The sequence below is a fragment of the Pimephales promelas genome, chromosome 11 (genome assembly GCF_988280905.1).
Source record: "Pimephales promelas chromosome 11, fPimPro1.hap1.1, whole genome shotgun sequence".
In the NCBI taxonomy this organism is placed as follows: domain Eukaryota; kingdom Metazoa; phylum Chordata; class Actinopteri; order Cypriniformes; family Leuciscidae; genus Pimephales; species Pimephales promelas.
Genome location: NC_142779.1, coordinates 34,339,257 through 34,354,402, shown reverse-complemented (window position 1 = coordinate 34,354,402; position 15,146 = coordinate 34,339,257). Strand labels below are relative to the sequence as shown.

The window sequence follows — 15,146 nt, the reverse complement described above, 5'->3', positions numbered from 1 at the left end:
GAGTCACTCCAAAGAAAACACACCTAGCCTACTAAGAAATCGATGCAGACTGGCCCCAGTCCTCCAGTTTATTTGGTTGCTAAAAAGAGTGTCTCTTCATTTTGAACACAATATCCATTTGGTCATTTCTACCAAACAAACTTTTTTGAAAATCTTGCTTGAAAAATGTGATTGTTGTTATATATTTTTTTTAAATTTAGTTCCCAATATATTTTTTCCAATCTTACGTCACATCTGCAGCCCCTTTAGTAAGACTCAATTACCCCTTCATCAGCCTCAAACCAGAGTGTTTTTGAATGAATCATAACTAGACTAAATATAGACATCATAACACAGAAAGTTCAACAAAACAAAACAAAACAAAAAATCACTGGAACCTGCTTTAATAACACCTTATGCAATGACCGTGTGGTGCAGCGCCATCGTGTGTTTCAGCGCGGAACTGCAGCTGTTATCAGGAAAAGGATATGGCTATAATTCAGCGTTCTCCTTTTATTCTGTATTTTTACTTCAAATCAGAACTTGGGGAAAATCTTGTCATTACAAAAAGCACTTCTTGTTGCTTTGACTTGACATTCTGCCTACAACATATTCATAACATAAAAATAAGAAGCATTTGTTTAACTTTAAAACATTTTTATTACAAACATCTAACATTTTTGATTATGCAATAAATAAAGTGGCATTCACATTAAAGGCATCAGACAAGGAACTTCAACTAATCCTCTGAATTTTTCCGTGTGGGATCCAATTTTGTGCCTTCATAAATGACTTTATTCTTCATGCCGCCCTGAATGATTCTCTGCTGAACACGCAGCTTGGCGTTATTATATCTACAGTAGAACCTGTAAAATACATGAGATAAACAGCTGATCCTCCTGATTATATAGCATTTTTCAACACAATTAATGATAATTTCCCCCATTCTGATGCACATTTTCATATTTATATTTCTGTAATGGACAAAAAAAAGCACCCTTTTTTTATTTGACTTGATTGGTAATATGTTGATTAAAATATATGCGTATTAACCTGTACTTGTACAGTATTAAGAACCTTTTTATAGTTTCAATGCCAGTTTTTGAGACACGCACCATGAGCCCAGAGTCGTAAGCATGAATCCTGCGACACCCACATCAAATGACCTCTTCACTCGACCTGTGAACGACAAGTCGAGCATTATATTAAAGACATAAAACATTATAACAATACTGAGGATCAACAGAATCATGCTCTTACTTGTTGCCAAAAAGTGCAGCAGTCCTGTGACTAGTGAAGCGCCGGCTCCGTGTAGAAGAGATTCCCGAGCACACGGCGTATTCTGGATGTCAAGGATCCCCAGCACCTTCAGCCCCTGTGTGTGTTATAATAATGTTAGGGTCCAACTAATGACTGAACACTCTAGCCTACTCATTTATTTGTATAAAATGCCCCTGATTATAAAAATACAGTGTACATCTTTGCCACTTATTCACTAATCTCTTCTGGGTTTGGTCAATAAATATTAATGACAAAAATACCATGTTATAGTATCAGATAGCAATACCATGGTACTTTTTTGTGCTAGATAACAAGGTGAAAGCAACCATAACAATGTAGGCTCAAAGGCATAAGGCTCAATGTCCTGCATCCATACCCTAACCATGATTTTACTGCATAAAAATAAATAAAACATGGTTATTATTGTAGTTAAACCATGGTAACCACAAATTAACCCCGTTCACCCCAGTTTAACCATGGTATTTTTTGTAAAACAAATGGTATTGGTTATACAACTGGTAATCAATCCGCCAAAAAATCATAGTTAATACACTTTACTATATTTTCCAAGGGTATTTGTGGCCAGAGTATTATATGACCGCGTCTTATTAACAACAGCGTAACTTAATATCTGACTACAATTATTGAATAAAATTACACTCACTTTGCTCTTACCGTCCTCCTCGGTCATTTTCGAGATGAATTTTCATTCAACCAAGTTCATCTACGTTATGAAATGATGATAACCCATTACTTTTGCGGTGCGCCGAAAAATCCTTCCTGACGGAACACTTTAGCTGGCGGTAGTTGGTTCCGGTGTTTAGAGGTGTTACAGCATTACACTAGCACGTAGGCCTAATTGGCAAACTGTAAAATAAAATAAGATTCCACTTCAGTGTTGATATATTTAAATAAATAGGCTACTGAATGCACAACAGAGAAAAATAACTATTTGCTGCTTTTGCTGACAGAAATCGTAGCCTATAGCTAGGCAATAAGTTTTAGTTTTTAATCATATGAAGGCTAATGAGATGTTTCATCTTCTTTAAATGTTGTTGTCAAATGACAATCTCTGCCATGTCGTACAAAACAACACATAACAAGATGATACAAATTTATAGTTTGGAGTCATATGGGAATTCAGTTTCCCCTGATCCTTTGAAAGTTGCTAACTTGCTATTCAGCAGCTAGGCTGACAACTATCATGTTCACTGCAGTAAACAATACATTGCAGAGCAAAGGGACAAAGCCATTACAATTCTGTAGATTATATTATGAAATTCAAACAATGAATGTGTGCTCTTTAATGTGTAATCGTGACATGATCGCTGTAGCACGTGAACCATTTACTATAGCACAAAATAAACATGAATGAACAATGGGATATCATGTTGAAAAATACAGTAGGCCTACAACTTACTGAAATGTAGCCTATGTAGGCTAATCACACAATCAGTGTTTTAACCACAAAAATATGTCAATAAAACAGCTTGTAAACAATATCATGTAGTGTTAATTAGGCTACATTTTCCACATGCCATTCAATGACCATACACTTTAGCTAGAAAAAAGGACTCTACAGAGAATACTTTTACTAAAAAATATTCATTATATTATATTTTGTTTACTCTTAGGCCTATTAAAAAAATCATTATATGCAAATATAATCATCCACTACATTGTATCTTTGGTGGACTTAAAAGCTCATTTAGTGATTAGTAATGCCTCGGTGTTCTACAGAACGATTTAGAAGGTATTTTACTCCGAATGCAGTTAGGCTTTTTTAATGAAATCGTGTAATTTCTTGCATTGATTGTTGTTGTTTTTTAATGTTTGTTTGTCTGTGGTGTCTGCAATAGTGGCGAATGAGTGTCCCCATACAGGGATTAATAAAGTTTTCTAACTAACATAAAGTTTTCTAACTAATATTAATTTTAACTTTAATATTATAATGGACCAACATGTAGCTGTCCCTGATATATATCCAAATGAATTGATTTCGGATCAATCTGAATCTACAATTCAAATCCTAATAAAAACACAAAGATCTTTCCCCAAATATACTTTCATCAAATATTTCTTAATGGTAGGCCTACTTTATTATTATTATTATTATTATTATTATTTTAGAAGAACAAAATCTAAAGAACCTTTTTTCCAACCTGAAAAAGGTTCCAAATATTCTTTATTTTATATTCAAAGAACTTTATTTTTAAAAGTGTATATGTTGTCAAATAGAGTGTTTTTTTAGTGCCTTGCGAACACTATAACAGTGTTGGGCCTCAGACCTTGATCATCTCCTGACCCTGGACCTGTGTTTAACAAGGAGGGATCGAATTTAGCTCCACGGAAATGATGTTAGATGAGATATGAAACGGTCCAAACTGACACTGAATGCACAGCAGGTGTGTTTTATCTTTCTGACCTGACAAACTGAAAGAGTCGTGGAAACACATAATCCACTTGAGATCAGTGCGATTAATTTAAGGTCAGATTTTAGTTTAATCGTCGGTCACTTGGTTTCAGTGTCCTATATAAATCTATCCAGATGATCTGAACACACAGAGTCTCTTAAGACAGCCCGCTGAGCAACACACACACACCTGTCAAGTAAGTCTAATACATTATTAATAGGCTATACAGTAATATTGTGAATGTTTCAAAGGCGCTTCAATGAAATTGCTTTCCTTCCACAGGATGTTAGCCGTCCGAAACGACATCCTCCTCCTCTTATTCTGTTCAGTTGTAGTCGTTGCTCAAAGCTCCTTTCTTCCTCCATGTGAGCCAATCAACGAGACCGTCTCTGTGGAGAAAGAGGGCTGTCCGAAGTGCCTGGTGTTTCAGACCAGCATCTGCAGCGGACACTGCCTAACTAAGGTGCTCTTTCTGCTCTATGTGCATGGGAACCATTTTTAACAACTTATATTAATATACACTGCTGTTATTTTTAAGATTTTTTATGTTTTTAAAAGAGGTCTCTTCTGCCCACCGAAAATACTGCATTTATTTGATAAAAAAAATGCAAAAACAGTAATATTGTGAAATATTATTACTGTTTTAAGTAACTGTTTTCTATGTGAATATACAATAGAGTGTAATTTATTCCTGTGATCAAAGCTGAATGTTCAACATCATTACTCCAGTCTTCAGTGTCACATGATCCTTCAGAAATCACTCTAACAAGAAACATTTATGATGATTGTTAATGTTGAAAACAGTTTTTTACATTTTTATTTCAGGATTCTTTGATGAATAGAAAGTTCAAAGGAACAATTTCTCTGAAATATAAATTTAAAGAAGTCTCTTCTGCTCACCAAGGCTACATTTATTGATTTACAAAAAACAAACAAACAAGCAAACGAAAAAAAAAAAAAAAAAACAGTAATATTGTTAAATATTACTAAATAAACTCTTTTCTGTGTGAATATATTTAAAACTGTAATTTATTCCTGTGATCAAAGCTTAATTTTCAGCATCATTACCCCAGTGTCACATGACCCTTCAGAAATCACTCTAATATGTGGATATGATGCTCAAAAACATTCATTATTATTATTAATGTTGAAAAGAGTTCTGGACAATTTTTTCAGGGATTCTTTGATGAATAGAAAGTGAAAAGAACAGCATTTATCTGAAATACAATCTTTTGTAACATTATAAATGTCTTTACTGTAACTTTTCATCAATTGAATTAATTCTTAATGAATAAAATTGATTTCTTTTAGTTCTTTCCAGCAACAAAATAAAATAAAAATTCGTACTGACCTAGTGTTTAATGTTAATTTCTATTTCAGAGAAATTCTGTTTGTTTTGTTTTTACTTTCTATTCATCAAAGAATACTGAAATAAAAATGTAAAAAACTGTTTTCAACATTGGCGATAATCATTAAGGTTACTTGAGCTTCAGATCGTCATATTAGAGTGATTTCTGACGGATCGTGTGACACTGAAGACTGGAGTAATGCTGATGAACATTCAGCTTTGATCACAGGAGTGAATTACACTATATTCACACTGAAGACAGCTGTTTTAAATTGTAACAATATTTCACAATATTAATGTTTTTGCATTTTTAATCAAATAAATTCAGTCTTGGTGAGCAGAAGAGACTTAAAAATAGAAAATCTTACCAACTCACACACATTATAAAAAATATTGTTGGTTTAACTTAAAAAAATAAGTAACCTGGCTGCCTCAAAAAGTTGAGTTAATTGAAATGGAAAAATTGAGTTAATACAATGAAGGAGATTGATTTAATCATCAGAAACTCAAAATATTGTGTTATCCGAACTATATAAGTTATTTAATTTGATTTGACAAAAGAAAAAATGTTGTGATTACAAATCATGAAAACATTTTTTTTCACAGTGTACAAGTATCAATATTTCCAGTGGTGAAGTACTAGTGTATTATCTTGTTTCTAGGAGCCTGTATACAAGAGCCCGTTCTCCAATGTCTACCAACACGTGTGCACTTACCGGGACGTCCGCTACGAGACGGTGCGGCTGCCGGACTGCCCCCCCGGGGTGGACCCGCACATCACCTACCCGGTGGCCCTCAGCTGCGACTGCAGTCTCTGCACCATGGACACGTCCGACTGCACCATCGAGAGCCTGCAGCCCGACTTCTGCATGTCTCAGAGAGAGCACTTCCCTTCATACTAGCCGATGTCCTGCTGACTTCAGGGGTACATCCCAAACTCACACTCCAAATCAGACAAATGTTGTGGAGATGTAGCCTATTAAAAAGTAGGCTACATGCGTCATTGGCTACTTCAATGTTATATGGATGCTTGTTTCCGCCACAGAATAAAACATAAACAAGTTTTTCTCACACTTTTTTTTTCTTTCTCAGAATTGCGTGTTGTAACGGCAGAATTGTGAGCTAGCTCTAAACTCGAAATTGCGAGTTAAAGGCAGGGTATTTCTAAAACACTTTTTCCCAAATTTGCTTAAACTGTCTATATACCAATACATATTTAAAATGTAAGTACTCTGAAAAGGAGACTATACGAATCGAGTGTCTGTAGTCGTCTCAGGGATGCAATAAACACAGTTACTCTTTCCATTCAGAACGAATGCAATGATTGGCTAGGCGACTGTCACTACCATGGCTACCACCCCTGTCACTCTCCCTCACTACCATGGCAACCACCCTTGTCACTCTGCCTCGCTACCATGGCTACACGCCTGTCACTCTCCCTCACTACCATGGCAACCACCCTTGTCAATCTCCCTCGCTACCATAGCAACCACCCTTGTCACTCTCCCCCACCACCATGGCTACACCCCTGTCACGACACTTTCCCTTACCATGGCAACCACCCTAGTCACACTCCCTTGCTACTATGGCAACCACCCCTGTCACTCTCCCTCGCTACCATGGCAACCACCCCTGTCATTCTCCTTCGCTACCATGGCAACCACCCCTGTCACTCTCCTTTGCTACCATGGCAACCACCCCTGTCACTCTCCTTCGCTACCATGGCTACCACCCCTGTCACTCTCCCTCGCTACCATGGCTACCACCCCGTCACTCTCCCTCGCTACCATGGCAACCACCCTTGTCACTCTGCCTCGCTACCATGGCTACATGCCTGTCACTCTCCCTCACTACCATGGCAACCACCCTTGTCACTCTCCCTCACTACCATGGCAACCACCCCTGTCACTCTCCCTCGCTACCATGGCTACCACCCCGTCACTCTCCCTCACTACCATGGCAACCACCCTTGTCACTCTGCCTCGCTACCATGGCTACACGCCTGTCACTCTCCCTCACTACCATGGCAACCACCCTTGTCACTCTCCCTCGCTACCATAGCAACCACCCTTGTCACTCTCCACTGCTACCATGGCAACCACCCTAGTCACTCTCCCTTGCTACTATGGCAACCACCCTTGTCACTTTCCCTTGCTACCATGGCAACCACCCTAGTCACTCTCCCTTGCTACTATGGCAACCACCCCTGTCACTCTCCCTCGCTACCATGGCAACCACCCCTGTCACTCTCCCTCGCTACCATGGCAACCAACCCTGTCACTCTCCCTCACTACCATGGCAACCACCCCTGTCACTCTCCCTCGCTACCATGGCAACCACCCCTGTCACTCTCCCTCGCTACCATGGCAACCAACCCTCTCACTCTCCCTCACTACCATGGCAATCACCCCTGTCACTCTCCCTCGCTACCATGGCAACCACCCCTGTCACTCTCCCTCGCTACCATGGCAACCAACCCTGTCACTCTCCCTCACCACCACGGCAATCACCCAATTTCGCTCATTTCAAAAGAGGAGAGGCACGTACTGTCCGGAAGCTAGGAAGTCTCACTATTATGGCAGAGAAAGAGCAGTCAAAATTCCCAGTAACACCAGTACCTGCATATACAGTCAACGCAGGCAAACAAGGCAAACACAGGTGATGTCACTTCATGCACTACGCTTTTTCTGCTAGTTTCTCAAACTTACCTACCCTGCCTTTAACATTAAATATTTTTTATCTTTGAATTAAAAAAATATATATATACTTAATATACAGACTTTTTCTCCTCAGAATTGCATGTTTATATCTCGCAATTCTGACTTTATAACATGCAATTGGGAGGAATAAAGTCAGAATTGCCATTCCATAAAGTCGCAATTGTCATAATTGTGAGAAAAACTCGCAATTGCGGCACATAAATTCGCTATTCTGACTTTATAACGCAATTCTGAGAAATAAAGTCAGAAGAAATGTTTTATTCTTTCTGTGGCGGAAACAAGCTTCCATAATAGTCTATGCTAAAGTCAAACCAATTTTATTGTGTGTATAATCTGAAGGAGCAGTTGGCATGGATATTGAAACTAAAAAGGTTGTAAGTTATCATTGGAAAATCATCAGCCAATGACTAGAGAGAAGAACAAAAGTTGGGTTTAAATGATACACACATAGGATGAAAATCCTGCAAATTAACTATTGACTTAAGCTTGTTAATGAAAAAAAGTCTATTTGACTACAGTATGTCTCCACCATGATAAATGACAATAAAACTGCAGCCCTTTATTTGCACTTGAAATATAAAGAGAAACTAAATACATTAAATTAAACCATTCATAAGAAATGCCTTATGCATTCAGCTGGCAAAAGGAATTGCTCTCTTTCAGAAATGAACATATATTCTGACTTAATTAAATATTTTGCAAACACATAGTAGGCTACTCTATAACACAGATGATTTACCAGTATTGCATTTATTTTTGAAAGCATGAAAAGAACTTATCTTTTTCATCATCCGTGAGACACTTTATATAAAATTGTCTGCTAATCGAACGCATGCATAATCAAATATTAGATCTTCTACTGATTTCCCTCAAGCACAGCAGACAGGATTACAATATAAAGAGCAAAATGAGCTATAGGAGAATCTGTAGCTCAGAGTAAACGAGACACGATGTAACAGTAATGACTGTGGACTGCGGCAATAATGATTCACAGCCAGAAGATGGCAGCAAAGATCAATATTGGGAAAATTGTGAAATAAAACGTAAACGTGCAGTCATTTAAGAGTGTTTAAGAGTGTTTGCCTTGTGGAAATACTGTTCTATAAAATCTTGATACAGTGATGTTGTGATGGCATGACAAGTTAAAGGTACGGTTGCAGTTTACCATGAGGAATGACACACAATAAATGTATAATAAATGAGTAACATTATCAGTGACTGATTTGGAACTCTACAACAATAGCATTTGCTAACGTGATATTATAAACATAAAATAAGTACAATAAAAACAGGTCCATTTTGAATAAACTGAGCAATTGTTATTGATAATTTTCAGAACTGACTTAATTCTACAAGCAATATTTCTCATTGCAATGCATTGTGGAATTCTCTGAAGTATAATGAAACGACACAAATTATTTTCCATAAAAAGGAATCATTTCATGTCGCTTTTTCACTCTGAACAAAGCTGGGCTGTTTTAACCCAAATTTGGGTAAAATATGGACAAATCCAAATGTTGGGTTAAAAATGTAATTTCAAATTTTTATACAACTTCAACTTTCAAATTCAACTGTACATTTTTAATTACATTTTTAACCCAACATTTTGGATTGTCCATATTTGACCCAATTTTGATTGAAACAACCCAGCATTTTTAGAGTGTTGTCAGACTGTCTTAAAGGAGTAGTTCACTTTTACAAAAACTTTTGCTGATAATTTACTCACCCCCATGTCATCCAAAATGTCTGTGTCTTTCTTTCTTCAGTCGAAAAGAAATGAAGGTTTTTGATGAAAACATTCCAGCATTTTTCTCCATATAATGGACTTCAATGGGAACCAAACGGTTCAAGGTCCAAAAGACACTTTCAGTACAAACGGCAAACTGTTCAAAGGGCCTTAAACGATTCAGACGATTTCTTTTGTGTCCCAAAAGAAAAAGTGATTCTGAACTGACTGAAACGAGTCGTCAGTAATTAAGTAAGTCTCACTTCCTGTTTCATACCTGTGTAACAATGTAACACATTTGCATAATGCCAGTCTATGGTCTTTAATCAAATTCACCTCGATGCACTTTCAAAGAATGAGATTGATACGGTAAATCCAACCTGATCTCACGGCAATTCAAATGAATTTTACGAGGTGGCTAATTCGTACGAATTCATACGACCTCACTCGTACGATTTTTGCTAATTCATATTTTACGAGTTACCAAATTCGTATGAACTTGTACGAATGACCCACCCTTGACCCCGCCCCCAAACCACCCATCACGTGGGTTTAGACAAATACCGTCGTACAAATTAGGCACTTTTTAATCACTCGTACGAATTGATCGTGAGATAGCGTTGCGTAAATCCGACACCATCGTTACTGTTTGTATTACTGTGTATCAAGTGCGGAGGAAAGTAGCTGAAGTTTGGTTTCTGAAATGCAATGTCAGCAATCGACCAATCACAACAGACTGGGCCTTCTGACCATTCAGAGCAGAGTCGGCTCTCGGAAAGGAGGAGTTTAGAGATGAACCGTTTCAGAGTCTGAGAGAAAAGAGCTTATGCTATAATGTACTGTATATGATGAGAATAAACGCATTCTCATCCTAGGGCGTCATATAGTAGCGCTTTTGACAATGCGTATACATCCAATGCACATGGCACCCTTTAGTGTCAATATGACACACTTCGGTTATGGGTAGGTTTAGGTCTGGGGTAGGTTTACGGTTAAACCACTAGGAGGCGCCTTCTGGCCCATTTATATCTGCGTCTCATATTGACGCTAAAGGGTGCCATGTGTGTTGGATGTAGACGCACTGGCAAAAGCGTCAGTATATGACGCCTTGGGATGAGAACGGGCTGTGTAAACCTTAACTTTAAACTTTAAAAATAGCATAATAGGGCACTTTAAGTAGCTAGATTTTGCTGTTTACATGTATATAAGAATGAAGAGAGAATTTCAGCCAATGAAACTGTCAAGCAGCCCTGTCAAGCCGATCCTTATTGCAGAGCTGTTTTAGCCTATACTGCACTGATACACGTTATTACTTGAGCTTACACTCTCAGAAAAAAAGGTACAAAAGCTGTCACTGGGGCTGTACCTTTTCAAAACGTACACTTTTGTACCCAAAGGCTGCATATTGGTTCCTTAGTGGTACATATTATCACCTAAAATGTACATATTAGCACCTGAAAGTTACATATTAGCACCTACAATGTACATATTTACACCTAAAATGTCCATATTACCACCTAAAATGTACGTGTTAGCACCTGAAATGTACATATTACTACCTAAAATGTACATATTAGGACCTGAAATGGACATATTAGCACCTAAAATGGACATATTAGCACCTGTAATGTACATATTAGCACCTAAAATGGACAAAAGTTTACCTTTTGAAATGGTACAGCCCCAGTGACAGCTTTTGTACCTTTTTTTCTGAGAGTGTGTAATGAATCAATTTGGGAACATGAGGGAAATTACTTTAATATTATAAAAAAAATGCTTCTGTATTATTCACTAATCAGTAGGCCTACTCAGGGGTAAAACACCTATTATGCTGTTTCTCCTCTTCTCAGAGCAAGACATTCATTTCATATCCTCTGCATATTCCCAACACAGGCTTGTGTGAAACAACATCCCTTGAGCTACTGGATCTTTGAATTTCACTGAAGCATTAGCATTTACTTCAAGCGCACAGCTTCCCTCAGTCATATATAAAATGTACTTGATTTAAAGGAATTCAGCCAAAAAAGCTCATCATGCACTCAATCCTCGTGTTATTTTAACCCTGTATCATTGACAGGATTTCGTAATATGAAAGTGAGATGTCAGAATGTCGCTTGGGACTTTCTGTACAAGGAAAGTGGTATAGATCTCAAATGTCATTCACACTCCTGTTCAGTTAAAAAAATGTGCCACTATTACCAAAACCCCATGTTACTCATGTGTCTCAAAGCTATATTCTCTCAACATGACTTCTCCTGCAAAATAACCATCTAATAAAAACAAGACTTAAAGGGATAGTTCACCCAAAAATGTAAACTCTGTCAATAATGACAGAACAAAGAAACAAGACTCATGTTGTTCAAAACCTGTAGGACTTTCGTTCATCTTCAGAATGGCCCAGAAAGTTATTAAAGACTTCATTAAAATAGTCCAAGTGACTACAGTGGCGCGAGGCCGGTGGCGTGATTACCGATGAGTGACACCAGTGAGACGCACCGGTCTCGTATCTCTCACGGAGGAGCGGGGATTTTCTTACCAATGTTAAAACGCACATCAACCGATCACTTAAGGAGGAAATACTCAGTAATGATGTCGACTTATGAACTTACTAGTGATGTATGTCTCGAGACCGGTCTTGTCACGGCCTTGGCGGTCTTTGGTCTTGTCTACGTCTCGCTGTCTCAAACCAACATAGTGGTCGGGGGATTTAGGAATACAACACTACAATATCCACTATGTCCGAGTGAAGACAGTGCAGTGTGCGCGAGCCACATGAGAAAACACTATATCCGCGCCACTGATCACAGCGGCAACGAGCACTTTGATCACTTGATTTAAAAAACACATATCATGTACAGTTATTGATATATTATTACTTAGTAAAACACATATCAGTGACATGATGGGTTTTAACTTCATTCAGGAGATTTTGGGTAACTGCACAACTGACAGATGACTTTAAGTGCACCACCAACGGTGTGTGTGTGTGTGTGTAAAAATAGCGACAAAACAACCAACTTTCGGATCCTGCACTTAAGATTATAATTTTGTTTTTAAAAATATTTATGCATTTAAAATGTGCAGAATGGATTCATTTGGAGACTTCAAAATCGGCAGAGATAGACAGGCAATGCATGACAAAATCGTACAAGTTATTGCTTAGCTTCAACAACACTAGTCTGTTTCTTGGTCTCGACTTGGTCTCTGTCATGGTCTCGACTTGGTCTCTGTCATGGTCTCAACTTGGTCTCTGTCTTGGTCTCAACTTGGTCTCTGTCTTGGTCTCAACTTGGTCTCTGTCATGGTCTCGACTTGGTCTCTGTCATGGTCTTGACTTGGTCTCTGTCATGGTCTCAACTTGGTCTCTGTCTTGGTCTCAACTTGGTCTCTGTCATGGTCTCGACTTGGTCTCTGTCATGGTCTCTGTCATGGTCTCGACTTGGTCTCTGTCATGGTCTCGACTTGGTCTCTGTCATGGTCTCTGTCATGGTCTCGACTTGGTCTCTGTCATGGTCTCGACTTGGTCTCTGTCTTGATCTCGGTCTCGACTTGGTCTCGGTCTTGGTCTCTGTCTTGGTCTCGACTTGGTCTCAGTCTTGGTCTCTGACTTGGTCTCGGTCTTGGTCTCTGTCTTGATCTCGGTCTCGACTTGGTCTCTGTCTTGGTCTCGGTCTTGGTCTCGACTTGGTCTCTGTCTTGGTCTCAACTTGGTCTTGGTCCCGACTTGGTCTCTGTCTTGGTCTCGACTTGGTCTCTGTCTTGGTCTCGACTTGGTCTCAGTCTTGGTCTCGACTTGGTCTTGGTCTTGGTCTCGACTTGGTCTCGGTCTTGGTCTCTGTCTTGGTCTCGACTTGGTCTCGGCCTTGGTCTCAACTTGGTCTTGGTCTCGACTTGGTCTCTGTCATGGTCTCAACTTGGTCTCGACTTGGTCTCTGTCATGGTCTCGACTTGGTCTCGGTCTTGGTCTCGGTCTTGGTCTGACTTGGTCTCGGTCTTGGTCTCTGTCTTGGTCTCGACTTGGTCTCTGTCTTGGTCTCTGTCATGGTCTCGAATTGGTCTCGACTTGGTCTCTGTCTTGGTCTCGGTCTTGGTCTCGTCTTGGTCTCGGTCTTGGTCTCGACTTGGTCTGTTTTGGTCTTGGTCTGGTCTTGGTCTCGACTTGGTCTGTTTTGGTCTTGGTCTGGTCTTGGTCTCGACTTGGTCTGTTTTGGTCTTGGTCTAGTCTTGGTCTCGATACCCTCTGGTCTTGGTTGTGTCTTGGTCTTGGTTTAGGCGGTCTTGACTACAAGTCTAGAACTTACACATGGTTTGTGTGTAACATTGTACTTGGTACGTTTTTCATCTTCAAAACAAGAACTTGGGTCTCCAGCCGATAAAGTTCGAGCTTCTGTCTTCCCACACTGTTCACGCATCAGGTTAGTATACGCAGAGAAGACGGTCTTTTGCGGCTGTTGAACGCATTCAACCACATGAGCGTTTACACTACACAAGCAACCTATGGAAGTGGTGGAAAGTGGACAAGCTCAAAGCGATTCAGACCCCGCTTACACCTGTATTTATTAGTCGCGTCCACTTGTAATCCAAAAATGCATGTCAATACCAGCTGTAAACAGGGCCTAAAAGTTGTACTGTGTCATGAACTGCTCCGAGACACAAAAGTTGAGATCCAAATGCAGCTTTAATAGGAAAAATCCAGACACATAATCCAATAAGCAGGCAAAAGGTCAAAACACTGGTAGGCAATCCAAAGAAAGAAAGAAACACACATACAAACCAGGCAGGGGTCAGAGGCAAAAGAGTAACAGGCAAGAAATCCAAAAACCAAGAGACATGAAACCAGGAGAATGCAGTGCAACAACATACAAAACTTTGCAGTGTTATACACTTTCAAAGAAAGATTCAAAGAAAAAAAAAAAAAACACAAACGCACCTACTTTTTTGTGTTTCTTTTGATATTTTAAACGCATACAATATTTTTTTCTTACATTTGACACTTGATTTTGTTTGTTTAAAGGGTGTCCTATAAATTGATACCAATTATTTGCATTTACTTCACTGTATGTGGGTATGGGGAGCCATCACATTTGGGTATGTCCAATTTCATACGAAATTCCAAAATAAACCAAAGTGCTTAAGAGGTTAAAACTGCAGTGAACCAAAGACAGTCTCAAACACACGGTGTGAAATCGCTGGTGTTTCTGACGTCACAAACGACCTTACGTGTGATCGTCAACCAGTGGAGTGAGTGGAGGTGGGGCTCATTTACATATTCATAGACTGCGTATACTAAATGAGGCAAGGGTGTCGAATTACATTCAAGATATTTTAAGGCATGAAGACATTTTTTTTTAAGATTTTAAAATATGTCAAAAATTACTTTTAAGGGTTAGAATTATTGACTACTACAGGTCGACTTTAATCCTCACTGTAGAGGAAGCGCCTGTTTTAAGTGTCTCGATCAGTGCATTGGATGTGGATGGCTTCAAATCAGAGGCTATTTCTAGCAGTCTAAAAACAGTGAATGAATCCATCTGCGGATACAGTGTGGGTAAGAGCGAGCTAATCTGAGGTGAGTAGGTGTCTGAGTCAGAAGAAGGATACTCAGGAACAAACACTTGTGTGAATATCTCACATTTCACATTCATTGCTTTTCTGATGGGATATCAGAATGTGCCATC

General features: G+C 39.0%; 2 protein-coding genes across 3 annotated transcripts; one reads left to right on the top strand and one right to left on the bottom strand.

The window, feature by feature from the left end:
* Positions 1-477: 477 nt before the first annotated feature.
* cox20 (cytochrome c oxidase assembly factor COX20) lies at positions 478-2,081 on the bottom strand. Its single transcript, XM_039690507.2, has 4 exons — positions 1,925-2,081; positions 1,240-1,354; positions 1,095-1,158; positions 478-845 (listed from the first exon to the last, which is right to left on the bottom strand). The coding sequence occupies exons 1-4, from the start codon at positions 1,949-1,951 to the stop codon at positions 719-721; spliced, it is 333 nt and encodes a 110-aa protein (XP_039546441.2). The 5' UTR covers positions 1,952-2,081; the 3' UTR covers positions 478-718.
* A 1,036-nt stretch (positions 2,082-3,117) lies between these two features.
* Positions 3,118-6,995, top strand: lhb (luteinizing hormone subunit beta). 2 transcript variants are annotated; one of them, XM_089117321.1, is made up of 3 exons: positions 3,118-3,870; positions 3,957-4,137; positions 5,685-6,995. In XM_089117321.1, exons 2-3 carry the CDS (start codon positions 3,958-3,960, stop codon positions 5,922-5,924), a joined length of 420 nt encoding a protein of 139 aa, XP_088973447.1. In that variant the 5' UTR covers positions 3,118-3,870; position 3,957; the 3' UTR covers positions 5,925-6,995. The 2 variants fall into 2 exon arrangements, with proteins under 2 accessions (XP_088973447.1, XP_088973446.1); XM_089117320.1 differs by having other exon boundaries at positions 3,118-4,137.
* Positions 6,996-15,146: the final 8,151 nt, after the last annotated feature.

Excerpts from the sequence above, each read along its gene's own strand:
- cox20 (XM_039690507.2), bottom strand. The coding sequence starts at position 1,951 with ATGACCGAGGAGGACGGTAAGAGCAAA. Across the intron at positions 1,355-1,924 it reads AGGAGGACGGTAAGAGCAAA|GGGCTGAAGGTGCTGGGGAT; the intron begins GTGAGTGTAATT and ends TAACACACACAG. Across the intron at positions 1,159-1,239 it reads GCTGCACTTTTTGGCAACAA|GTCGAGTGAAGAGGTCATTT; the intron begins GTAAGAGCATGA and ends TGTCGTTCACAG.
- lhb (XM_089117320.1), top strand. The coding sequence starts at position 3,934 with ATGAAATTGCTTTCCTTCCACAGGATGTTAGCCGTCCGAAACGACATC. Across the intron at positions 4,138-5,684 it reads GCGGACACTGCCTAACTAAG|GAGCCTGTATACAAGAGCCC; the intron begins GTGCTCTTTCTG and ends TCTTGTTTCTAG.